The sequence below is a fragment of the Dama dama genome, chromosome 1 (assembly GCF_033118175.1).
Source record: "Dama dama isolate Ldn47 chromosome 1, ASM3311817v1, whole genome shotgun sequence".
NCBI lineage: Eukaryota > Metazoa > Chordata > Mammalia > Artiodactyla > Cervidae > Dama > Dama dama.
Window position 1 is genome coordinate 28,711,913 of NC_083681.1, and position 26,189 is coordinate 28,738,101.

Sequence of the window (26,189 nt, forward strand, 5' to 3'; positions counted from 1 at the left end):
TTGTGTTAGCTTTGGGGAGGTGGCCGAAAGGAGTGGGCAGAGGGTGACGCTGTGTGGAAGGTTTTTATTTTGGAAAAGCTGTGCAGAAAAAATTCAACAAAATGTTGCTGTGGAAAGAGAAAACCAAATCGTAAGCATTAAAAAAAACAAAGTTCCAATCAACCAACTCGCTCAGAAGAGGGGAGGAGGCCAAGAGTGGGAGGAAGTCACAGCCCGCCAGGCAGCTGGCCGGCCTTGGGTGGGCACGGCCGTTTCCCTGAGTACTTTGCAGAGGAAGACGGGGTGGCGGCAGTCCTGCCGGAGACGCCTCGATGGAGCAGCCTGGGCCTGGGCCTGGGGGCCGTGCCCATTGTACCGGTCCTTTAGGATGAAGGGGTCAGGGGCGTGCTCAAGGTGGCTTCTGCTGATCAGGGCTGATGCAGGCAGCTGCTTTCAGGGCACGTGTGCTGTGTTGGGGGCTGACTGCCAAACCAACATGGCCAAGTCCAAGGCTGAGGCTGGATGGTGAGGGGCAGAAAGGGAAGGGCTGCTGTTTCTGGCCCCGGGGTCGTTAAAAGGACAGGCATATCCAGGGGCTCTTTCTAGCTTCCATCCCTAAGCCCTCTTCCCAAGGGACCCCAGTGACATTTCTGCTGAGATGCTCTTCTGGCCACGCGTGCTGAGGGTCTGGGTGGCCCACGCCGCTGGCCGGCCCTGGAGAAGCAAGGATGGAGGCCGGCCCAGTGGAAGCCCCAGTCCATCATCTGAGACCTTCTCACCAAAAGCACCTACTCCGTTGGAGGAAGGCTCCATGGCTGTTGCCAGCCTGTTCTCTGGCATCGCTGCTCTGCTGACTGGACCTTTTGTAGGTCCGTGCCCTCCCTGAGCGTGGTCTTTAGCCAGAAGGCGTCTTCAGGCCTCTGGTCCCAGCTGGAAGCACCTGGACTGCTTTCTGCCCAGAGCTCCCAGAACTAGGAAGCAGCTTTCCACACTCCTCCAGTCGTAGGAAGTGAGAGCCCGTCCCACGGTGGCTGTCAGGCCCCAGGTCAGCACATCTGCGCCTCCTTCCCCTGCAGCAGGTCTGGGGGCAGGAGCTGAGGGACATCCAGGGCACCCCTGCTCTGGGACAGGCTCCAGTCCCCCTGATCCAGCAGGTCGGGGGCGTGGAGCCCTGAGGTGGCGGGAGCGCCCTCGCTCTCCAGCCCCGCTCTGCCTGGATCCTGGCTGCTGCAAAGGGGAACTGATTCTAGTTCTGTCCCCTCCTCCTTGGCTTTCTGGCTTCGCTGGGGCCAGTGGCACGGTCCACTCCGACAAATTGGGCGAAAGGCCACGTTCCTCTGGCTCAAGTATACTTCCAACATGTAGTAAATGGTCCAGAAGACTGTGAAGCAGCCAATCAGCACCAGGGTCTGGGGGAAAGGCAAACACCTATGTAGGGCTGCTCTCCCAGAAGCCTGCAGCCTTTCTCAGCCCAGAACAGTGAGCTCAGAGAGTCTCTCTCCTTCTGGAGGCTGCCTCTCCCACCCCAAGCCACACCCTCTGTTCCCCCCACCGACAAGAGTTAGCCCGGAGACTGGGGACCCAGGTCTGCCCAATCCATCACTCCCAAGTTGCCTTGAGTCTCCCACCGAGGACAATACCCCAGGACACCCCTGCCTGTCTGCACCTTGAGAGTGTTGGGGGTGATGGTGTAACCGTCTTCCTCGGGGATGTTCAGCCCAGGCGGGCAGGGCAGCGTGAAGCCGTCGTGCAGGTATTTTCCACTCATGGCACTTTCTAGTAGCCTGTGGAGCAGAGAGGAGATGAGGACGCCCCACTCAGCCTGGTCCTCTACCCACCTGCCCTGCCCACCCTCCCACCTGACAGCGGGACAGGGCGAGGTCCCACAGCAAACGGGGGGGAGGGGGGGTAGGACGTGGAGCTCCCTAGGTGGCCTCCCCACCCCACCCCCAAGTCCCCAGCCCCCTGACGCCCGTGTCTGCACCTACCTCTGTCTGTCTCTGATGTCTACTGGGCTCCATACAGAGCCATACAGGATGAGCTGCCATTGCAGGAGGACGCCAGCCTGGGACATTTCGTCTCCTGGGGCGGCAAGCAGGGTGGTCTGTGAGCCTCGCCTTGCAGCTGGCCAGACGGCAGAAGGCCCGCCTGCCCCGCCACCCGGAGGGACTCAGTCCACATGAGTGGGCGGCCAGTTGTCTTTAACTGTGTCCCACTGACCCTGGGGTTCTGCAGACCTACCTCTCGGGTGGTCTTAGGAATGCAAAGGGGAGGGTGAAAGGGAGCACTCCAAAGCTAAAAAGTTTTTCCTCTTTCATATTTTAGGGTTTCAGCTGGGATTTTTCTTAAAAAAAAAAAAAAAAAAAGTCCTGCTAAATTAAAGAAAGGACTGAAAACCACCGGTCTGGTGAGGTATACCTGAAGGTGAAAGACTCTTTGTGACCCCATGGACTACACAGTCCAGGGAATTCTCCATGCCAGAACACTGGAGTGGGTAGCTGTTCTCTTCTTCAGGGGCTCTTCCAAACCCAGGAAATCGAACCAAGGTCTCCTGCACTGCAGGAGGATTCTTTACCAACTGAGCTATGAGGGAAGCCTGATGTATACCTAATTTGGGGGAAATTGGAAGGGTTGGGTTCAATTTCCAATTTTCTCTTTGAAATACTATATGACTTCCATACGTCACTTCAAACCTCTGTGTGGGCCTCAGTTAAAAAAAAAAAAAAATGGGGAAAATTAGTCCTGCCCTTACCTGCCTACCAGGGCTGGCCGCAGGATGGTTATATGTGAAAGAACTTGAAATGTGGTTTCAACAAGGAATTTGTGTTGCTATCCTGAGGAAAAATGGATCAGTCACTTTGCCAAGGAAGATGAGAGGTAGTATTAATGAACAATTAATGAACAGGTCTCAACGCCCATTCTGTGGATGGGGCATACTTCTTGGCAGCTACCCTTTTGGTCCGATGGCACCCCAGGTGTTCCACCTGGGACACTTTCTGTGGGGACTCTGAGATCCAGAGGAACAGACGACACTCGTGAAAGGCAGGGCCCTGGCTGGGAGGCAGGCAGGCTTACCTACATCCCTGATGACGAGTCTGTAGGTCCCTTTCGCCCTCTCCCCCCAGCACCGCACGGTGGAGAAGGTCCAGTCATTGAAGCCGTTGGGATCCCTGGGGCAAGAACACAGGAGACAGGGGAAGGTATGGAGCAGGGAACGGACCCCTTTCACCCAGGGGCACTTTTTTACTGTAGTAGCAGCTGTGGTCTGAGCCACAGCCAATAGGAGGGTGCCATGAGGGCCTTCAAGCGCAGGCCCTTGCCCCGGGATGATCTCAGGAGCTGAGGGGCTTGTGTCAACATGGTGAAGCGGAAAAAGCAAACGTGGAGAGGACACAGGCTTGGGAGTCCCATAGATCTAGGCTCACTGTTAACTCTCGGGCGCTTACTAGGTCTACACCTTGTTTCCTCATTTGTAAAAGGAGGTTACAAAGTCGACTCTCAATCGTCTTTCTTTTGGTCATGCAGAGTGGTAGGCGGGATCTAGTTCTCTGACCAGGAATTGAACCCAGGCCCTGAACTGGGAGCGCAGAGTCTTAGCCACCAGACTGCCAGGGAAGTCCCTCTCATCGTTCTCACAAGGATTGAAGAAAACATACGTGAAGTGCAGTGCCGAGCACGCTGTGAGCACTTGAACAAGGCAGGTCACAAAGCCAGCGCCAGGGGAGTTTAGGGCAGGGCGAGTGTCCAGTCAGCCCGGATCTCTTCCTGGACAAGGCCCTCGCTGCAGAGAGACCTCAGAAGGTAGGGGCACGAGTACGTACGAGTCCAAGCTGCGGGGGGCGCCGATAAGGGACATCATGCCACTGGGGCAAAAGAGCTTCAGTTCCAAGCTGCCGCGTCGTGGGTGGGTGATGGAGACTGTCACGGCCACGTGCTCCAGGGTCTTCAGCCCCGACATGTCCAGGTCCGTCCTGCTGACTGTGGGAAGTCAGGCTGGGCAGCTGGGAAACCAGCCCCACAGACACTTATGCCCTCACTTCACCCCACCAGACACAAAGGCATATACGAGTATCTTTGGCAACCCGACTGAACCTTGTGAACAGTAGGAAAGGGAGTGCGCGTGCTCATTTCAAGCTTCTAATTTAGTTTAGAGTCTAGTCGGGACGACAACACGTAACCAAGACACAAGACAAGAAAGAAATGGAGCCGTTCCCAACATTCATTCATCCAAAAAGTAATTTCCTGAGTACCTCCTACATCTCAGGCGCCGTACTAGACGCTGGGAACGTAAAGGTAAGTTGGCTATGGCCTCTGCCTTCTACCTGCAAGTGGAAAATGACGTTGTATGAGGTCCACATAACTGATGCCAGAGCAGAGATGAGGCAGACAGGTTTAGGCACTCAGTTGTGAGACACACCCTGAGGAAGGAAGTGAATACAGATTGGTAGAGTGTTGGTAGAGGTTATTCTAGGAGGGGAAATGACACATACAAAGGCAGAGGTAGAAATGAACAAGTTTCATATTGAAGGAAAGACAAGTTCTTTGAAAAAAACAAAAAACCAAAAAACTACTGAAATGATGGCCTTCCCTGGTGGTCCATTGGTTAAGAATCCATCTGCCAATGCAGGGGACACAGGTTCGATCCCTGATCCAGGAAGATTCCACATTCCATGGTGCAACTAAGCCTGTGTGCCACAGATAGTGAGCCCAAGCACTAAAACCACTGAAGCCCATGCACCTGGGGCCCAGGCCGTGCAACAAGGGAAGCCAGCGCAATGAGAAGCCCGTGCACTGCAGCGGAGAGTGGCCCTGCTTGCCACAACTGGAGAAACGCTGGCACACAGGAATGAAGACCCAACAGAGCCAAAAATAAATAAATAAAAAGATGAGCTATGCGTTTAAACAAACAAACAAAAACCCACCAAAACTAGTGAAGTGAACAAACTTCAAGGAAATTGTACTGAAGGGAAAAAAGCCAATATAGAAAGGACACATAGTGCACGATTTCATGTATATAATATTCATGAATAACGTTGACTGTGGAGATGGAGAGATGAGTGGTTGCCAGGTGCTAGGGATGGGGCAGAGGGGTCGGGTGTGACCCCTTATAAGGGGTGACAGAGGAGTCCTGGGATGGGCTGGCTCTCGATCCTGATTGTGGTGGTGGTTACACAAGACTATACACGTGGTAAAATTGCATAGACACACTCACACACATACACATACATAGAGAATCTATATCTAACCAGTAAAATCTGAGTAAGTTCTGTGAGTTGGACCAATATAATTTTCTTGGTTTTCCTATTGTCCTATTCTAAGACATTTAACATCAGGAGACGAGTGCATAGGACTTCCCTGAACAGTTCTTTGCATCCTCCTGTCAATCTACAATTATTTCAAAATAAAAAGTTAAAAAACCAAACTAGTGAAGTAGAAGACTCAGTTGAGGAATATTAAGAAATTAAGCTGCAATAAGAAATGCCTCTTTCCAAGACAACTTTTCTTCCATTAATTCAGGCCAACAGGCAAAGCAGAGAGCAACACCCAATTTAACAGATGAAGAAGCTCAGAGAGGAGGTGAGAGACGACGGGCATGGGACCTAGGGTAGGAAGGGCTTTAACATTTTTATTTTAAACACATAACCGAGAACTATTAGAGATTACCATGCAAAGATGAGTTTTTAAAAAAAGTGTTAAGGGGAGGTTACTCCTAACAGCTGTGGGTAGGCTGAATTGGAGTAGAAAGAAGAAACAGGTGACAGGAAGGCCAGCTACAATGTCTGATTCTAGTCTAGGGGTGAGGCAGTGTGGGTGTGGATAACTGGTCAAAGAAGAAAGAGCGGGGAGTTCCCTGATGATCCAGTGGTTAGGAATCCGAGTTTTCATGCCGAGGGCCCAGGTTCAATCCCTGGTCAGGGAACTAAGATCCCCAAAGCCTTGCAGCACAGCCAAGGTTAAAAAGAAGAGAGAGGGAAGAAAAGGCTCAGGGCTTCCTGTGGCCCGTCCGTTCTTCCTGTTTGTCTTGGCCTTCCACTCAGTCCGCCTCTCACTGGGCTCGCGTCAGGGAGGGGGGCCACCACCCATTACCCGACGACACCAGTGTTCGAGATCTACCTGTCTGATGCCATCTCTTCACATCCCTCTCCTTCCTCGACTCCACAGACCTTTCTCCACCCCACGTCAGCACAGACTTCCATGGCCAGACCCTGGGCCTTGTCCTTATCTGGCACTGCTTCACTTCTGAATGGTTAGTAACTTCCCTTGTGGGATTTATTACATAAACAACACAAATTAGAACAGCAATTGAGCAAAAATGAGAACAAAAAAGCTCCTGCGATTCTTGATGCCATGTTGGTAAATACCCACTGAGCCTTCTCACTGCATTTGTCTGTGTGCACGTGTGTCTTGTCTTGCACCCTCGCAACTCATGGAAGCCAGTGTTTTGCCTTCCCAGAAAGCAGCCAGCTGTCCCTCCGCTTTCTCCACTACCTTCTTTCTTTGGCTGCACCACGCGGCATGTGGGATCTTAGTCCCCCAACCAGCGATCAAATCCGCACCCCCTGCAGTGGAAGTGTGGAGTCTTAACCACTGGACCATCAACCAGGAAAGTCCCTCCACTGCCTTCTTGATTCCTTCATTTTCTTGCTCCTCAAGAGATCCGTCAAGCTCTTCCTCCCTAACCGCCTAAGATCCCACAGCTCATTTCGCCAACACATTCTTATTTACATTCCCTTGTTTTCTTTTCCTTTCACAGTAACTATCTGGCAAAAGGCCAACACCAGATCAGACCAATTATACAGTCTCTTGGCTGGATTTTCTTGCTTACGCCTTTCCCACTACAAAGGAAAAACAAACCCTTTCTCAACTCATCACTTGTGCCTACTAGTGCTAAGAGCCTGGGCTCTGGAGCCACCCAGCCTGGTTTCAAATCCCGGATCAGCCATTTACTAGCTATGAGAATTAGTTTCCTTATCTGTAACATGTCCCCTTTTTATAGTTCATGGTTAGTCATTTTAAGATACAGCCTCTGTCTCCTGTTTTCTGCTGTACCTGGGGGCTCCGGGCTCTGGAGAATAAACTTCCCAACTCCTGCCTCGATGAGAAAGGGGCCACCACCTGGCTGCTAAGCATGGGAGAAGGCACCCGGGCGTCTACCTCTTAACTGACACGAGTTCTACTCTCAGACCTGCCTTCGTCCTCTGTAGTGCATGGGGCCTCCAAGTCCTGAGCCCTTTTTTTTGGCCACATCGCGTGGCTTGTGGAATCTTAGTTCCCATACCAATGAATGAACCTGGGCCCTGGCAATAAAAGCTCAGAGTTCTAACCACTGGACTGCAGGGAATTCCCAGCCCCAAGTCTTTGGAGATTCTGTAGTGTGAACGAGCTTGTTGCCTAGGATCACTCCTGCAGGTATTTGGTTTGCAATTTTCTTAGTCCTGCTTACGTCACCATTCATTTTCTATCTTCCAAAATGTACTGCAACCTCTACTTTGCTGTGATCTCTTCTCTCATTCTCTTTGTCCTTGTGCTCATTCCACTTTAATTCCTTTAGTCTTACTTTGGTGAGGTTGTACATATGTACATTTATATATGTAAAATTTACATACATATAAATTTTTACTATGCATGTAGGTGTGCTTAGTCACTCAGTTGTGTCCACCTCTTTGTGACCCCATGGACTGTACCCCACCAGGCTCCTCTGTCAATGGAATTTTCTAGGTAAGAATGCTGGAGTGGGTTGCCATTCCCTTCTCTAGTGTATCTTACTGACCCAGGGATCGAACCTGGGTCTCCTGAATTGCAGGCAGATTCTTTACCGTCTGAGTCACCAAGTGACACATTACAGAGCATAATAGAAGGGAATAGAATCCTAAAAGAGACCTGAGTGCCCGTCTGTGTCAGCCTGTGTACAGAGTGGCCCACGTGCATTTACTTATTGGTGTGTACACGGACTTGGGTGGCCATGCATGTGAGAACATGAGATGTATTTTATTAGAATTGAGCTAGTATATTAAATGAGTTAACCCTTAGGCCAGTGTTTGGCACATAAAAGGCATTTATCTTTTTTTTTTTTTGGCTGCGCTGCATGGCATGCAGGATCTTAGTTCCCTGACCAGGGGTGAAGCCCGTAGCCCCTGCAGTAGAAGTGTGGAGTCTTAACCACTGGACCAGCAGGGAAGTCCCAGAGGCACTCATCTTAGTTGATGATGATGATCATATTATTATTTTACCTTTAGCAACACAGGATCTTGTTCAACCACCGCTGAGAAGATCCCAGGGCTTTATTTGCCCATAATCTTATGAAGCTAGAAAAATCTCTATCCTTGTCACTATCCTTGTTCAGGGATCAGAATAAGAGATGTCAATCTAGTAATCATTTGTGGAGAGGTGGCAGCTAAAGCCTTAAGTACAACTGGGCCGTCGAGGATGAAGACGTAGAGGGAGGGTCAGGAACATGGCCTGAGTCTCAGAAGAAACTCATGGCTTGGAAGTAGTGAGGTGAGTGAACAGAAAACCAAGTTCTTCAGGCAGAGAAGCCAGAAGAGGACCATGGAGCAAAGGAGGTCACCAGAGCCACCGGAGGAGCAGGGAGGAGGAGGTGGAGGAGGTGGAAGGCTGCCACACAGGCCTCGCTAACCTGGTCCGACAACAGGGTTGAGCATCATCGACCAGGATGAGCTGTGAGCTGGCCCCAGGTCTGAGCCTGAGAGGGGCACCTCAGAGGGATGAAGTAAGTCTTCAGCAGTGGAGGGATGGTGATAAAGGTGAGCAGTTGCTTTGGTCAGTTCATTTGAAAAGGTTACTGGCTGGAGGCAGTCAGGGACTTAAAAGGTGTTTTCTAACAGATGTGCTGAGGGTGTTGGAAGGCAGAAGGAGGAATCAATGGGGAGGGAAAGACTGGGCAGGAGAGGAAGATTCGGAGCCAGGAAGGAACAGGACTGAAACATGGCTGGCAGGGGGTGGTGGTAGCCAGCTGGGGCTGCAAACAAGGATAAAAGGGTATTTGCAACAGGTATTCAGGAATCTTCTGTAAATACACACAGGCTCCCTTGTGTTTGAGATACACTTCCCAAGCCCCACCCTCCCTCCCGCCCTCCAAAGACATTTCAGACCCAGAGTCAGAGCTAAAGGAACCGAGGGGCCCTCCTGCCAAAGGGGAGAAATGACAACCTGTCTTGCTCTAGAGCTCCCTGGCCTAAGAAGGTGGCACCAGTCACATATGGCTATTTAAAATCAATTACAGGGACTTCCTTGGTGGTCTAGTGCTTAAGAATCTGCCTTGCAATGAAGGGGACATGGGTTCAATCTCTGCTCGAGGAAATAAGATCCCTTGTGCCACAGAGCAGCTTAGCAGCACAAATGGAGAACATTTCCACCATCATAGAAAGTTCTCTTGGTCACCACTGCTCTAGAGTCTTGGCATTTCACCTGCTTTTCCATCTCAGGAAGATTCATTTCCTTCTATCTTACAAAAAAGTTCACCTGCCAGCCCTTGGACACTGACTTGCCCAGGTCTTGGTGGGAAAGACTATCACCTGGCCATAGGGGGAGAGGTTTGCTGACTGTCCGGGACTGAGTTGCTTAGCTCTACATGAACTGGACTGACTTCCTCCAGCTTCCAAGAATGCCCACAAGTCTGGACCTTCAGTTCTGTCTGGAGTCACAACAACAGAGGGGAAGACATCTTTGCTGACCCTAGAGATCAGCAGACTGCTGGCCGCCCTCCAAACCAGTGAAGGGCTCCATCAGCAAAACTTGCTGGGTCCACCTCCCTTCTCTCCGTCTTTCTCTCCCCTACTCCAGCTCCTGCTTTCCTCCTCCCAGGATAATCTGTCCTTCTTCCTCCTGCTTCTTCATGACAAACAAGCAGTTTCCAGATGCCTCTGTACTGAGGGAAGTTTGTCAGACATGCCGGGGGAATGTTCCTGGTTAGTGGGAGGCAGAGGATGATGAAGTTGAAAAGGACCCTAACCCGCTTCTAAGCTGACCCTCTCACTTGATGGATGTGACTGTGGGTTACTGTTACTTAAATGAGAGGCAGCAGCTCTGGATAGGACGTAATAAAAATTAAAAGATGTACTGTCTCCAAGACATGTGAGTAAAAAGCCCAGAGGTTCCTATTTGAACTGCATTCCTGGGAATGTTCCTGCACTCCTCTGCCTTGGCTGATGCTTTATGCCCTTTCCAAGATAGCATTCCTTTTACGGAAAATGCAATGAACCGGGCCCATGGATTTCCTTCCACGTAGAGGGGAAACTGGGCAAGTGCTGGACGTGGTTAGGGAGAGAGAGAACGGAACTCTTCCCAGCCAGGGGAGCAGCCCCAACCCTCCCTTCCACGCTCCCATCTTTGGCCATCCCTCCTCGTAGCCACTGGCTGGTCTGATCACCTCCTAGGAGGATGAGAACAGCAAGGACAAAGCTCCACCTGGGTACAAAGCATGACATGCTTCCGACTTTACAAAACACAGTGGGTAACTGCCTGTCAAAATTCCTTGAGAAAAAAAAAAAATCCCCAAAAAACTGGAGGTATGGAAAACTCTCCAGTGGCAACTCTGGGAAGTTCGCAGAGAGATGATCCTTTAGCACAGTACCCCAGCCCAGCTGCACTCTTCTCTGGGAAGGGGTTCAACCTCTGGGCTCAAAACGAGACTACGTCTCAGACTGCACACAGACAGCCCTCACCCCTTCGGACAGTCCTGTGGCCCCGTGGGATGGAGGCGGAGGCAGAGGGAGGGCCACTCCAGTCTAGAGAGCCCTCTGGGGACTCCTCTGTCCTCCCCCTGACAGGTCCCAGCTGACTCTGTAATTAAACAAGCCTGAGAATCAAAGGGAGACATTCCCAGCTCCTTCACTTCATCCAAAGCCCACTGGGCTGCAGAAGATCATCTGGCAAGTTCCTAGCATGGAAGTCAAAGTCAAAGGAACTTCTTTCGACTTGTGCCTGTCTCCCCAGGCCCCAGGTCCAGCCCTCCTGCCAGCCTTCCTAATGGCTTGCTCAGCAGCTCCCTCCCACCACCCGTAACTCAGGAGAAAGGTCTCTCAAGCAGCCGGGGGCCAGCCAACTCAGAAGCAGCAACATGTCCTAAAATGGTCAAAGAGAACGCCGCAGATCTGGCTGGAGCTCAGCTCCTAAAGGAAGGGGTAGGACCAGCAGGAGGACGAGTTTAACTTCTCCATCACCCCGCCCTGAGCCTCTGGCCCAGGATTAACCCCCTTTCTGCTGACCGCTTACCATTCCACAGCACCTCCAGGGGGCGGGCGGACAGCGGGATCGCCTTGTTTTCTTTCAACACAGGGCTGACGTAGGAAGCTAAGTAAGGGACAGATGTCCAGACCTGTGAAAGGAAGAGGGGGCGGTGAATGAACAAACGGACGGACCGTGCACACCCAACCTCACCTACCTGACCCCTAGGGCCGCACTCTTTTTATTTCTCCCTTAATCATCACTGTCTCTCACTCTGCAGACACCCTGGACTGCTCCCTACGGCATCACAACATGGAACCGGGGGACATGCTGTGTCCAGGGCAGCAGATGGGGAGCTGAGCACCCTGAGGGCTCCATGAGACATTGAGGTCTCATTTATTCTCCTGTCAGTTTAAGAAACTTTATAGAATGTTGAGCCTGCTCCTTCATGGGTAAAATAGGTCTCAGGTGAATGAACATCTATTGAGCACCTATGACGTGCCGGGCAGTGTTTCAGGCATTCGGCCCGGCCCCTGGGCCCCTCTGCGCAGGACAGCCATTCACCTTGGCGGCGTTCACGAGTCTCCAAGCATTGAGCAGGCCGAATCCATGCTGGTGGCTGTGGCTGAAGCCGGCCTCGTTGGTGATCCAGTCCGCGCGGTGGTCCTCGTACTGACAGCACAGGGGTCCTGGTGAGCCTTGCAGATTTTAGGTTTCCCGACTCGCCCTGATGGCTGATCCAGCCCAGACTCTCCCACCATGGCTGCTAGGAAGGGACTCCCCGAGGAAAGCTGGGACAAAAGGGCAAAGCCCTGTGATGTCTCCAGCCCAATGGCCTGCTTACAGAGAGGGACCTGGGAGCCTGCCCAGAATGCCCCTTTGCAGGTGACATGGCAGCAGCCGGACAGGGACAAGTGAACTTAGGTCTACGGTCTTGGCGGGGTCTCCACACTGCTTCCGTAGGAACGCAACTCTGGGAGACACTGGCATCTAACGCCTGGGACATTAGAATCCGAACCTCCTGATACCTCCAAGCCCTTGGGACCAAAACTCTGAGGTGGGCTGGGCCAGGCCAATGCATCTGCCTGTGAATGGCTCACCCGGGTGGCCGTGAAGACGATGATGTGCTGGACGTCGCGCCACGTGAGGCAGGGCCGCACCTGCAGCATCAGGGCTATCATGCCAGCCGCCAGGGGCGCGGCAGCCGAGGTCCCTGTGTGGCCCTCTGTGCAGCCAGTGCCCTTCTGAAGGTCCCAGTCAGTGGTCACCTGGGGAGCAGAATGGGGGGGACGGGGGCTGGTTAGGGCCTGAGTTCCCAGGGGCAGTTGGGGGAGGGGGCGGGGTGGGGCCTCAGAGTGAGCGAGTCTCCCGGGGAACGTTCTGTTTGGCAGGTCAGGATGAAGGAGATTCTTCATCCTCTTGGGCCTTACAGGAGAATCTCTGGAAAGCTGAGAAAAACCAGTTACTCTGAGGGTCTTGGCTGCAGTAGCGCAGAAAGAAGGTGGAGAGGGGAGAGGCCTCATGGGTCCTGATTTCTGCTCAGCTGATGACCCCTTCCCCAATCCCCCCCACCCCCACCCGCCCCTACCCCTGCAGCCGTGGAAACAGAGGAGTGGCTGGGAGCTCCGGGGCCCCCAGCTGGAACTGGGACAACAGTGACGGCACCAGGCGAGGAACTCCGGCTTGGCGGCTCAGAGACGGGGCTGGCCTGACGTCAGTGTGAACAAAGGGAGTGTGTCCCAGGGAGAGGACACCATACCCCTCACCCAATGGTGGGCTCAGCATGGGTGGAACATCTGCACCACTGCCCACCCTAGCCAGTGGCGATCGACGGGCCAGGTCACATCCCTGCTTGGGGCCAAGTGCCTCAGGTCCCCCTTCTCTACCTGCAGCTCTGAGGTGGGAGATGAGAGTGGCGGTGGGGGTTGAGGGGGAGGGACATGGCACCTGTTTGGTATCCAGTTCTTTCCACGTTCTCATCCTCCCTGGAGCCACAGAGGGTGGAGCCGGGGAAGGCCCTGCCTGAATCCACTACAGCCCATGGCCCTCTGGATCTAGCATGTGGTGCCCATGCTAACACTAGAACATCTTTTCCTTCCAGGCTTCTCTTCTGGGTCGGATACCAAGGTGCTGCCTTCTGCCAAGAGCTGCCCTTTCTCCACTGTCCTCATTGCTTGCCTTCCAGCTGTTAAAGCAGCTGCCAAGACGTGTCATTTCCACTCAGAAGTCGCGCTCTTACAGAAGAGAAGGGAAAACTCTCCAAGTGGAAGTCTCAGTGAGGGTGGGAAGCCTGGTCTGTGCCAGGGAGCAGATTAATTTTTTCCTGTTAAGGAAACAGCTTCACAGTGACAGTCCAGGCTGGAGCCAGGAGGCCCGGGAACTTGCCTCTGGTGGCAGGAGCCCCGGGCAGCAGACGACGGGGTGGCGTGCGCCTCTGTGCCTGCCCTCGGGGAGGCAGCCCCATCGAGCTGGTCATTGAACAGAAACTGGCAACTGGTTTCCAAGAAAGGAACAACCCAAAGATGGGAGGTTGGCTGAACAAACTCGCTTTGCATTTGTGGACAAATTATAGTTCAGACGGAAAGTGGTGGGGGTGAAGCAGAGTTGAGTCGGAGGAGAAACCAGTATGTCCAGAGGAGAAACTAGCATGTCTGGTAACTTCTTGGCCCCCGACTGTGGTTGGGGTGAGCAAGAGCTCTGCCAGGATGCTCCTGCTGTTCCTCCCCCTCTAGCCTGGCCCGGGCTGGGGGTAGGTGGTGCCTCTCTGTACCCAGACCCCTGTCTGTTAAGCAAAGTCTCCTGCCCACTTACTTTAGCTCACTCCCTTTTTTTTTCTCCCAGGGTGGGGGACAGGGCTGGGGTCACCTGGCCCAGAGCCTTGGAACACTGTATTGACCAGAAGTCATTGAGCGGCAAAAACAGAATTTTAGTTTGGGAAAGAGAATTTGACCCAGAGGCAGCAGCCCAATTCCCAACAGCCCCAGAGAGTCCTCCCAAGTGCGAGCCACTGGAGAAATGTGACACCGGCTGGCTGCAGCCCAGCCCTGCCCGAGAGCCCCCCGTCCCCGGGTCACTCTGTTACGGGCATCAGGACGGGCAGGGAACTCTAGGACGACGGGCTGGAGCTGAGCCAGCTGCGGGTAGGCACTGCACTCTGAATTCCTTCACAGGTTCCCACAGCTTGAGAAACTCCACTTCCTTGCTCCAACCTCTTGTTTGCTGTGACTCCAAGCCCAGCTCCAAGGAAAGAGCTATCTCTGGGGCTGATGGGGACATTCCAGACTCCTTTTCCCATCCATGCGGTGCAGACAACCACTAGCTTTACTCCTGAGGATAAACAGGATCAAAACTCGCAGTATTTACATAAGGACTGCATAGCAATGCAATGATGATTTTTTTTTTAAGCCCATAGAAATTAGCCAAAGCCTGTATTCTACCAAAGGAAGACATATCAAAGGTTCTTTCATCAGTGTGTGCTCAGAGTGATTTCTATAAAGATACGCATATTTGTTAACTTAAAAATTTAAAGATGAAGGAGCTTCCCTCCTCGCTCAGTGGTAAAGAATCTGACTGCTAATGCAGGAGACAGGTTCAGTCCCTGGGCTAGGAAGATTCCACATGCCTCGGGGTAACTAAGCCCTTGCAGCACAACTACTAAGCCCATATGCGCTCTGGAGCCTGGGAGCTGCAACTACTGAGCCCATGTGTCCCAGAGCTCGTGCTCTGCAGCAAGAGAAGCCCCCCAGTGAGAAGTCCAGACAGTGTAACAACAGAGCCCTCCACTTGCTGAAACTAGAGATAAGCCCCTGAAGCAAGGAAGACCGGCACAGCCATACATAAATAAGTAAGATTTTAAACAATTAAGATTAAAATCCCTTTACACAGATACATTTAGAGTCCTCAACTCCATTCTACCAACAGGGGCAGACTCTTAGGGAAACAGATCTGCTAGGGAAGAAGATGCCGAGAGCCGGGCTGGGGAGCAGAGGGCAGGTGTGGGGGACAGGGCACTCACGATGCTCCGGAGCATCTTGTCCCCTCCGCTGAAGGTGACTGCCAGCATGGAGGCACACTCCTCGGCATAGAAAGGCATTCGGCCCTCCTCGTCCACAGCGCCTGGGGGAGGAGCAGGGAAATGGGAGCAGAGGTGAGGGTCTGAGAACATCAGACTTAGCTCTGATCTTAGTTATCATTGAGAGGTTGGTCCTGGGCTTAAAAAATGATCTCAGTGGTCCAAGTCCTTCAAGTACCCACACGCCCCGCCCCCACTCCCAGAAAAGTGGTCTCAAATGGCAGAGGGTAGTCTGTGCGGAGACAATTCTTTCAGCAGACTGCAGGGGGTGGCCCACTCGACACAGACTCGTTCACTCGCACATGTGACAAATCAGTTACTTATCAGTTATCTACTGCAAGTCACACACTGTATGAGTGACAGATGGGGGCTGTGGGGAAGGGCCACAGACCTGATCTCAGGGAGCCCATAGTCAGGGGGGAGGTCAGGGAAGTAAATACAGCTGGGGTGGTAAACGCCTACAGTAGGGAGCACAGGTGCAAGGCAGTTAATTTAGGCTGGTGTGGCAGGGAGGTCAGGGGACGTGTCAAGCAGGAGGGACGTGACCTGTGGGAAGAGAGGTTGGAGCAGAGGCTTAACCAGCTGTGGTGGTGGATGTGGGGGCTGGGGGCGCAGAGGGGGTTATCTCAGATGATGGGTAGAAAGTGCTCCTGGGTATAACTCGTAAGGAAGTCCTGACCTCCCTAAGAGCAGGGCTGGTTCCTCCTCACTAACAGAGTCTGCGGAGAAAACTGCACACACATTCAGACAGAAACATGGAGCTGGGGGCACACCCAGATTACATGGTCCCCTCACTTCTGAATGACACACACAATCACACACACTGAGATCCATGGTCTCCTCACCCCTGAGTGACACACAATCACACAGAGATCCATGGTCTCCTCACCCCTGAGTGACACACACAATCACACACACTGAGATCCATGGTCCCCTCACCCCTGAGTGACACACAATCACACAGAGATCCATGGTCTCCTCACCCCTGAGTGACACACAATCACACACTAAGATACATGGTCCCCTCACCCCCGAGTGACACACACAATCACACACACACTGAAATCCATGGTCTCCTCACCCTGAGTGACCCACGCAATCACACACACTGAGATCCATGGTCTCCTCACCCCTGAGTGACACACACAATCACACACACTGAGATCCATGGTCCCCTCACCCCCGAGTGACACACACAATCACACACACTGAAATCCATGGTCCCCTCACCCCCGAGTGACACACACAATCACACACACTGAGATCCATGGTCCCCTCACCCCCGAGTGACACACAATCACACACACTGAGATACATGGTCCCCTCACCCCCGAGTGACACACAATCACACACACTGAGATCCATGGTCCCCTCACTCCTGAGTGACACACAATCACATACACTGAGATACATGGTCTCCTCACCCCCGAGTGACACACACAATCACACACACTGAGATCCATGGTCCCCTCACCCCTGAGTGACACACACAATCACACACACTGAGATCCATGGTCCCCTCACCCCCGAGTGACACACACAATCACACACACTGAGATCCATGGTCCCCTCACCCCTGAGTGACACACACAATCACACACACTGAGATACATGGTCTCCTCACCCCTGAGTGACACACACAATCACACACACTGAGATACATGGTCTCCTCACCCCTGAGTGACATACACAATCACACACACTGAAATCCATGGTCTCCTCACCCCGAGTGACACACACAATCACACACACTGAGATCCATGGTCTCCTCACCCCCGCGTGACACATACAATCACACACACTGAGATCCATGGTCCCCTCACCCCCGAGTGACACACACAATCACACACACTGAGATCCATGGTCCCCTCACCCCTGAGTGACACACACAATCACACACACTGAGATCCATGGTCTCCTCACCCCTGAGTGACACACACAATCACACACACTGAGATACATGGTCCCCTCACCCCCGAGTGACACACACAATCACACTGAGATACATGGTCTCCTCACCCCTGAGTGACACACAATCACACACTAAAATACATGGTCCCCTCACCCCTGAGTGACACACACAATCACACACACTGAGATCCATGGTCCCCTCACCCCTGAGTGACACACACATATACACACACTGAGATACATGGTCCCCTCACCCCCGAGTGACACACACAATCACACTGAGATACATGGTCTCCTCACCCCTGAGTGACACACAATCACACACTAAAATACATGGTCCCCTCACCCCTGAGTGACACACACATATACACACACTGAGATCCATGGTCCCCTTACCCGAGTGACACACACAATCACACACACTGAGATACATGGTCCCCTCACCTCCGAGTGACACACACAATCACACACACTGAGATCCATGGTCCCCTCACCCCCGAGTGACACAATCACACACACTGAGATCCATGGTCCCCTCACCCCCGAGTGACACACACAATCACACACACTGAGATCCATGGTCCCCTCACCCCCGAGTGACACAATCACACACACTGAGATCCATGTTCCCCTCACCCCCGAGTGACACACACAATCACACACACTGAGATCCATGGTCCCCTCACCCCTGAGTGACACACACAATCACACACACTGAGATCCATGGTCCCCTCACTCCGAGTGACACACACAATCACACACACTGAGATACATGGTCCCCTCACCCCTGACACACACAATCACACACACTGAGATACATGGTCCCCTACCTCTGACACCACCTCCCACCCAGATACAAGTCTCCTCACTGCTGCGTCTTTCTCTCTCTCACACACACACACACGTGCACCCATGCACTGCGGGCCCACTGGGCCCACTACCTATGGTGACGGTGTAGATGGAGTTGGCGTAGCCATCGTAGTTGCAGTTGTCGTTGTGCTGGCCCCCATTGCCACTGGCCACCACAAAGATGCTCCCAAAGCCCTGGCGGCCAGCGATCACCCCATGCTGCAAGGCAGCCTGAGGAGCAAAACACCCAGGTCAGCTGAGGAACTCACAGGAAGACCCTACCCCCCACGCCACTCGCCCTCCTGTCCCCTTCTAGAAGGAGAAGGAAAAAAACCCCAGGGCATTGGACAAGGGAGAAAGAGCCTTAAAGACTGACTTAAGAGGGTGAGGGGGCTATTAGTGGAACAACTGCTTGATGGATGTGCTCTGCTTCTCAGAGAAGGTGGGGCCAGAAATGGGGAGCCAGTGCAAAATCAGAGCAAAGCACCACTTCATTCTAAGAATGTCCCCCTCACCCCTTCACCCTGGGGCAGGAGTGCTGTTCCCAAAGGAGGGGTCGGGGCTACAGGGCAGGTCTTGGGGAGGGCGGGAGCAGTTCCGGGAACGGAATGAAGAGGGCGAACTTGGTCCCCAAAGTCTCCACGGTTCCCAGCTACCTTCCCCAGCTGGTGGGGGCCGTCCACCGTCTTCCCGTCATCGTCTGGTCCCCAGCTGTGGAGAGACACCCAGTGGGAAGAGCCAGGGCCAGGCCATGGCTGCCCACCCAGCCCAGCCTCAGCGGGCTGTGCCTCTGCCCCACGCTTCCCCTCCTCCCAAGGGCTCCAGCCCAGGACTCGCGTGATGAAAGGATGTTAAGAGTCCAGCCCTCACTCCAAAGTGGAAAACAGAAGGACGTGCTAACGTTCTTGTCCTTGGAAACCTTCCCAGTTCAGGACTACTCTAACCTGCTCCTACAAACCCCTTCTCAGGTCCCCAGGGAGTACAGGGTGGCGGAAAGGGACGAGAGGCCACCCCTTCCCCACTGAAGGAGCTAATTCTAGGCCTGATGGCAGAGCCCCTGGAAAGGAAGCAGACAACCTGTGTAAGCTGTCTAGGAGATCTCTGTCCTTTCTCTAAGTGTGGAGCACGTCATGTATCTACAGGAGATGCTGGCCGGGGAAGAACAGGCTGCTGTCAACGCGGCGCGAGCAGCCCAACCTCAGCTCCTCATCATCCACCCCCTTCCTACCAGATCCACAACCCGGAGCTGCTGGTGCGTCCCTGAGTGGGGGCAGAGGGGCTTTGCGCTGGGTATTCAGTCCAGCTGTGGTAGGACAGGAATCCTCAATTTCTCCCAGAGCATTACGAGTTTATTAAACAAATAAACACGAGGCAGGATAGAACGCTCCTTGTGTGGCAACCTGATCATTGGGGTGACTTGGGGCTTACGACGGAGAACCCAGAAGCTGGGGGTCTGGAGAAGTGAGGGCCGTGGACTCACAGGTTGTACCCCAAGGGAGAGCCCCGCCCCCCACACCGCTGTTCTCTGGTTGGGGGATTCGCCCGGTGTCCCCGCCCCGGCCCCTTTCCCTGCTCCTGGCTGTACCTCACCTGCAGCTGTAGATGTCGTTGATCTGATAGTGCTTGTTGAACGCCACGGCCTCCATGCTGTCGGTCAGGGGTCCATCCAGCACCCGGATACCTAGGCAGTGTAGGCCACACCAGCTCCTCAGTAACGCGGGTCTCCTAGATGGGGAGCCGGGTGGTGGTGGGGGCCCCCTGTGGAGACTTACTTTTCTAAGTGCTCTAGGATCTTTTTAATTTTTATACCATGTGCATGTACCTGGCCAGAAATATTTTCTAACATAATGCTAAATCTTAGACTTTATGGATCCTGGGGTCTGGTGGGCGGAGGCATAGGCTAGAAGGTAGGGAATCCAAAGTTCCCTTTTTTCATGCATCCTTTATCACGTAAAACACTGCTTGACACACAAGAGGGTATTCAACAGATGGTTCTCAGCCCATTGCTCCTCCCATGGAGGTCTAGTCTCACTTTCTAAGATGGGGCAGGTCACATCCTGGTGGAGCTCTCAGAAGGGACCTGGGCTCCCTCCCTCTGTAGTCTCATTTACAGAGAGGGCTGCTGACCCCTGCTGGACTATAAGAGGAATGCAGCCAATCTGGTCCAGCCTCGTAAATGCAGGCTCCAAGCATTTATGAGAAATCACCAGAAGGGCATCTGCATCCATTCCCTTCACCCTCTGCCTTGATGGACAAAGACCGAGAGGCCACGGAGCCATAGAACCACCCCAGTATGGACCAGGGCCACTCGGTTCTCTTGAAAAGATGGGGAGCAGACAGTGACCGTCAGCAGGGGCGGGAGCTAGAGCTGGGAGAAGGGAGAGAGGCCTCCACAGACACACAGGATCAAGAAAGAGGGGGAGATGAGGAGGCCATTGGTAAACCGCGAAAATACAAAAATGTGGATAAGTAAAAGGAGCTATCATTACAGTGAGCTGAGCACTGATGGGGCATAACCATGATCAGAAAAAGGGAAGTGGAGTCTGAGCAGGTGGGCTTGGGTCTCCATCTCTCATCCAGCTCATTTTCACGCTCTTAGCTGTTTTATATAGTCGTGTGTGCTCAGTCGTGTCTGATTCTTTGTGATCCCATGGACCCCGTCAGGGTCCTCTGTCCATGGAATTTTCTAGGCAAAAATACTGGAGTGGGTTGCCATTTTCTACTCCAGGGGATCTTCCTGACCCAGGGATTAAACCCACATCTCTTGTGTCTCTTACATTGATTGACAATCGAATTCTTTACCACTGAGCCACCTGGGAAGCCCTTTTTAAAGTGGAGTTTGCTGCTAAAAACATGTTAGAAACACCAAAGCACTGAGAAAAAAAAATCAATGAGCCGATCTGCCCTGCTGATAGCTATTTATAAGTGTACCTTTTGCTTTCTGCTGTGTGTTGAAGGGGTAATAAAGTCGTGTTGGAATTCAAGACGGAGGGACAGAGGATGAAGACAGCAGTCACGGTGGGGTGTACCGAGGCTGGACCAGAGGTACCTGCTATGCGGCTCCCGAACGCCACTCCCACGGCACAGAAGCTGTTGTTGGGCACAGCGGCAATCTCGCCCGCGCAGCGCGTGCCATGGTGATTGCCATTCTCCACGTCCGGGTGGGGCATGGGGTCAGGGTCATTAGAGTTGAGGTCATAGCTGCCCTCAGGGCTCTGAAACGTGGCGGGGGAGGAGGGGGGAGATGTGGTCACTCACTAGTTCCAACCAGTCAGGTCTTGGAGCTCAGGGAGAGAGGAGAACTGGGGGTTTGGGGCTCCGAGCCGACACTGCGGGCCCATCTCTGCCAACCACACAGGCTGCATAGGACAGGACACCTCGGGCAACGCTGAGAAGTGCCGTGTGCTGTTCTGGGCTGTGCCAAGTCGCTTCAGTCGCGTCTGACTCTTTGCGACCCCATGGACTGTAGCCCACCAGGTTCCTCTGTCCATGGGATTCTCCAAGCAAGAATGCTGGAGGAGTTTGCCATTTCCTTCTCCAGGGGATCTTCCTGACCCAGGGATTGAACCTGTGTCTCTTAGGCCTCCTGCATTGGCAGGCAGGCTCTTTATTACTAGCGCCAGGAGACATGCTATAGCTTTAGGCAAACTTCTCTCTTGGCCATTATTATAGAAACATGCCCAGGAGCTGCTTCCATGGTGGGAAGCCTGAGATAAAAGAGGCTTCCAGCTACTTAAAGGGCAGGCTTTACAGGGGGGGAGGCACTGGGACTTGAGTGGAGAGGGAAGTTGCCCAGGGCCACTCCTTACTCCCCAGGGCAGGGAGTGGCAGCAGGATCCAGGAAGTATCTCTCTGCTGAGCTGGAGCCTGTGTCCTAGCTGCCAGGCCACAAGGCCACCAGGGGGAGAGGAGCAGATGAAGAACAACATCCTACCTCCTAGGCCCTTTCCTCTGGTTCAGAGAGAGGTCACTGGGAAAGGGAACAGGCCTGAGACAACATCAAGAATCAGGTAAGGCCTGGGGGTGGGACTGACGCCAGGGCCACTCACGTAGTTGGGTGCGATGTCCTGGATGGTGTGCTCCACGCCGTCGTCCACGACCACCACAGTCACCCCGCGCCCGGTGACGTTGCGCTCCCAGACACCCGTCACATTGATGTCCCTGCCGGGGCTCCGCCGGTTATTCTGGGGGAGGGATGGGGTCAGGAACTGCTCTCTGGGCCTTGGGAGTCCAGAGATGTGCAGCACGGCCCATAGTGAGACAAGTACAGTGAGCAGCCCCTTCTCACTCCTGGCTGCTGTCAGGGAGCCAGAGAGAGGGGTGGACAAACAGGGGTGGGTGGGATGGGGCCAAGGAGGGGACCTGTGAGAGCTCTGCCACAGCACAGGTGTGCAGGGAAGCTTGGCATCACTCATGGGCAACAAGGGTGAAACAGTGACCAGGGTTAAGGGTTGGAGATTAATATGCCGTGTGATATACATTGGGACTTCCCAGATGGCACTAGTGGTAAAGAACCTGCCTGCTAATGCAGGAGACATAAGAGATGCAGGTTCAATCCCTAGGTTGGGAAGATCCCCTGGAGCAGGGCATGGCAACCCACTCCACTATTCTTGCCTAAAGAATCCCATGGACAGAGGAGCCTGGTGGCTACAGTCCATGGGGTCACAGAGTAGGATGTGAGGGAAGCGACTTAGTACCCACTGCTCGCATGATATACATTATATTAACATTGTAAAATATAACATTACTAGTTAACCACGCAGGCATGATATACATTATACTAACATTGTATAATATAATGTTACTAGTTAACCCCACACAGGCATGATATACATTATATTAACATTGTATCATATAACATTACTAGTTAACCCTGCACAGGCATGATATACATTATATTAACATTGTATAATATAATGTTACTAGCTAACTCTTGTAAAGTGTTTCCCATGTGTCTGGCACACATACATTAGTTCACTTAACTGTAACCATTACCGTCTCCCTTAACAGAGAGGTTAAACAGTGCACTCAAAGGCACAAGCTAGTCAGCAGCAGGCAGCCCCGGCGGCCTGGCCCCAGCACCCGCGCCGGGCACCGCAGTCCTCTAGCTCTCTGCGAGTGAGCACAGGGCACGTGGAGCCCGAGGATGAAGCCCACCATCAAAGCCCACGGAAATGTCTCCGTGGATGGGAGGCCCCTGAAGAGTTAACCCCAACGGCCACTACAGCACCGGGTAGCCCCGCCCTGGCTGTGTGAAGCTGAAAGCAGCCAGGCTGGACTCACCAGGTGCCACTGCTGCGGGTACTTGGGGTCGTTGAAGTGGACGCCGCGCTTGGTCCGCTTGAGCAGTCTCTGCTCTGCGTGCCAGCGCACAGCCTCGTGCCCGGCCAGCACGGCTTCTACACGCTGCCGGACGGCCTCAGCCTGCCGGGCCTGGCGACGCGCCGCTGGCTGGACCAAGAGGTAGTGCCCCTGGAGCTCCCCGATGCGCCCTGCGTTCATCAGCCCCGTCGCCTGGGCCAGAGCCTCTGCCCGCCGCTCCAATGACTCCTCTGCCCCCTTGCCTTCCGGACCGTCCAGACACACTGCCCAGCTTAGACCCCCTGGGCCCTGGGCCCTGAGCCCACCTGCCCCCACCAGGCCCATAACCCAGGGAAGCAGTAGGAAGAGCCCAGCTAACTCTAGCCAGAGGCCCGTGGGCAGGCCCAGGGGGGCATCCGAGTGTGGCCCTCTCTGCCTCCCTTTCGGCATCAGAGCAGTACGCTGCGGACAAAGAGAAGGACATCAGAGGTAAGAGAGCTGATAACGGCAGGAATCTCAGGGGGCGACTGAGCACCAATGTATCACACCCGGAGACTCCTAACCCATGCTTTTTAAATCATTAAATGTGTGATCCTCTCTTTTAATTCACATTGATCTCTGACCAACAGGGATAAGCCCCTAGGGGGAGTGGGGAGCCAGCACTAAGCCTAGTGGGTCCCTCCATGACATGATTATCACGAGACAATCAAGCAAGAGGTCTAGCTGCTAACAGGCACCACACTGCTCTTCCCCACTGTTGCCATCTTGAGCTCAGAAGTCGTATCACTCCTGCCAATTCCTGGCAGCTCCAGGATTTTTCTTTAGAAGAGACCCTCCTCCCTTCTTCAGAGGGGACAGAAATCTTCCCCCAACTGACTTCTCAGACCCATCCGTGGTCTTGAGGGCTAATTTCCCGCAGTGGGGCCCCGTTCCCACCTGGACTCAGGGTGAGGCTGAGCTCCTGATCCGGTTAACCACCTCACGCTCATTTTGTGCAAATGGAGAAAAAGCATTCCTTCCGCTGTGAGTAGCGGTGACTCTCAGCACAGACCGCAGACCTGTAGGCCCCAAGAAAACAAGAAACGGTGTCCTCTCAAACCCAGTGGAGCAGGCAGAGGCTGGGAACCTGGGATCTGTGACCAAAGAAACTGCCAATGATCACCTGCAGGAATCTCAAATAGGTCACAGACTGGAACCAAAGTGGTACAGTAAGGCCAGATGGGTACAAAACCCAGAAACCCTACTTCTCATCCTAAACATCAGGCCATCCTCTTCTCTTCTTTTCCTAGATGCCTAGAAGAGGGCTTGAACTCTTACCCAAAACTCCTCTTCTTGAAAAAGTAGATAGGGGACTTCCCTGGTGGTCCACTGGCTACGACTCTGCGCTCCCAATGCAGGGGGCCTGGGTTCGATCCCTAGTCAGGGAACTAGATTCCACAAGCAGCAACTAAAGATCCGGCATGCCACAACTAAGACCCAGTGCAGCCAAGATAAATAATAGATAAATAAATAATAATAATAAAAGAACAAAAAAGTAGGTATTACTGCTTCTTAAAAGTCTGGGTGGCAGCTCACTTCCTGGTTTCTGTACCTGTGAAGGATGCCAGAGGAAGTAAGAGTAGGAGGAGGTGGGGGGGGGGGTCAGAAATGGGGAAAAGCCCAGAATGCAAACAAAACTGAACAGGAATAAGAGGCAAGTGGGTGGGGTGGGGATTGGAAAGCACCACTACAGGGCTTCTCTTAGTCACTAGCACAGCAAGCTGTGAAGTGTTCTAAACCTGGGACCGCCACCTATGGCTTGACAGAAGGGCCAAATCAGTGGGCAAATGTAGGGACAGGGGCAGGCGAATGGGCAGTGGAACAAGTGTGTCCATATTGGTGGCTGAGCTCCTTCAGAAGCATCTGCTGTCTAGTGGGCTGGGGTGGGGGTCAGCTTGAGGCAGGGTTTAGTTCCTGCACACATACCCAAGTGGATCAGTCTGAAAATATGGGTATTGTACACAAGTCTCTTTGCAAAGGGAAGAGGGAACTTCTGCCACCTAACATTTCTCTCACCAGATCCATGTATCTCCTTCTCTCTTAGGTTCCCAGGAAAATACCCCGCTGCTCTCCGGCAGCCGTCACTGTCCCAAGACATTCAGGTGTCCTTCCCAGTCTGCAGGCCTCAGTGAAGCAAAACCAAATTCTTGTGAGATAACTTGATAGCGACCCAACTGGGCAAGGCTCCTTCCGTCTCAGTGGAGCCCACAGATTTCTGGAAGACAGGAGATACCTGACCACCACATCCTCCAGTCCTTCTGGCAGGGCAGGACTTTACCCAGCACCTCACCTCCACCCTCGGCTTCTGGGAAAGGAACCTTAGACATCCTCTGAAAGCGGATCTCAACTTCGCCCCAACTAACTAGGCGTGTCTCTACAGCTCTTAGGTGCCAAGGAGGGCAGCCCGAGTCCAAGGTTCCTGTTCCCAAGAGGCTGTCCTCCTTCTCCTCCTCCTAGAAATCAGGCTGCCTGCCAGAGGTCAGTTTCATCGATCACTGGCCTCCAATGCCCGGTGCAAAGGGTCCCCCTCTCCTCAGAGGACTCGCACGATCTTGGAATCCTGGACGCCGTGGCCCCTTCTCGCTGGGCTCGCGCACGCGGGGAATGAAGGCAGCCTCTGGGCAGCTCACTCACCCTCAGACAGCGGCTGCACCCCCCCCCCACGCCCCCGCGCCCCCCAGTTCTAGAGCACCCGGACTTCCAATGCCCCGCCCCCACTGAGTTTCCAACTCACCGGCCCGGCAGCCGCCGCCGCCGCCGCCGCCGCCGCCGCCCCCTGCGGAAACTCGCGGCTCCGCGGGAGCCCGAGAAGCCGGTGACAGCAGCATCACTTCCGCCCGGCGGCGCAGCC

General features: G+C 53.6%; 2 protein-coding genes across 3 annotated transcripts in view; one reads left to right on the forward strand and one right to left on the reverse strand.

Annotated features, from left to right (window-relative positions):
• Positions 1-44: 44 nt before the first annotated feature.
• PCSK7 (proprotein convertase subtilisin/kexin type 7) lies at positions 45-26,185 on the reverse strand. Of its 2 annotated transcripts, none has more exons than XM_061145095.1 (17): positions 26,073-26,185; positions 24,236-24,357; positions 23,282-23,761; positions 22,048-22,182; positions 21,048-21,213; positions 19,589-19,679; positions 18,655-18,709; positions 18,091-18,229; positions 15,182-15,282; positions 12,267-12,434; positions 11,731-11,838; positions 11,215-11,317; positions 3,801-3,957; positions 3,055-3,149; positions 1,968-2,061; positions 1,646-1,763; positions 45-1,388 (listed from the first exon to the last, which is right to left on the reverse strand). In XM_061145095.1, exons 3-17 carry the CDS (start codon positions 23,747-23,749, stop codon positions 1,026-1,028), a joined length of 2,361 nt encoding a protein of 786 aa, XP_061001078.1. In that variant the 5' UTR covers positions 23,750-23,761; positions 24,236-24,357; positions 26,073-26,185; the 3' UTR covers positions 45-1,025. The 2 variants fall into 2 exon arrangements, with proteins under 2 accessions (XP_061001078.1, XP_061001079.1); XM_061145096.1 differs by lacking the exon at positions 26,073-26,185 and adding an exon at positions 25,355-25,546.
• RNF214 (ring finger protein 214) overlaps positions 21,979-26,189 on the forward strand; it is a 49,329-nt gene continuing 45,118 nt past the window's right edge. Inside the window, exon 1 of the mRNA XM_061145100.1 lies at positions 21,979-22,008. The gene's annotated coding sequence lies outside the window, so the exon portion shown is untranslated. The remainder of the gene's footprint in view (positions 22,009-26,189) is intronic.

Excerpts from the sequence above, each read along its gene's own strand:
- PCSK7 (XM_061145095.1), bottom strand. The coding sequence starts at position 23,749 with ATGCCGAAAGGGAGGCAGAGAGGGCCACACTCGGATGCCCCCCTGGGC. Across the intron at positions 3,150-3,800 it reads GCCCCCCGCAGCTTGGACTC|GGATCCCAACGGCTTCAATG; the intron begins GTACGTACTCGT and ends TTCTTGCCCCAG. Across the intron at positions 1,389-1,645 it reads TCACCCCCAACACTCTCAAG|ACCCTGGTGCTGATTGGCTG; the intron begins GTGCAGACAGGC and ends CCTTTCCCCCAG.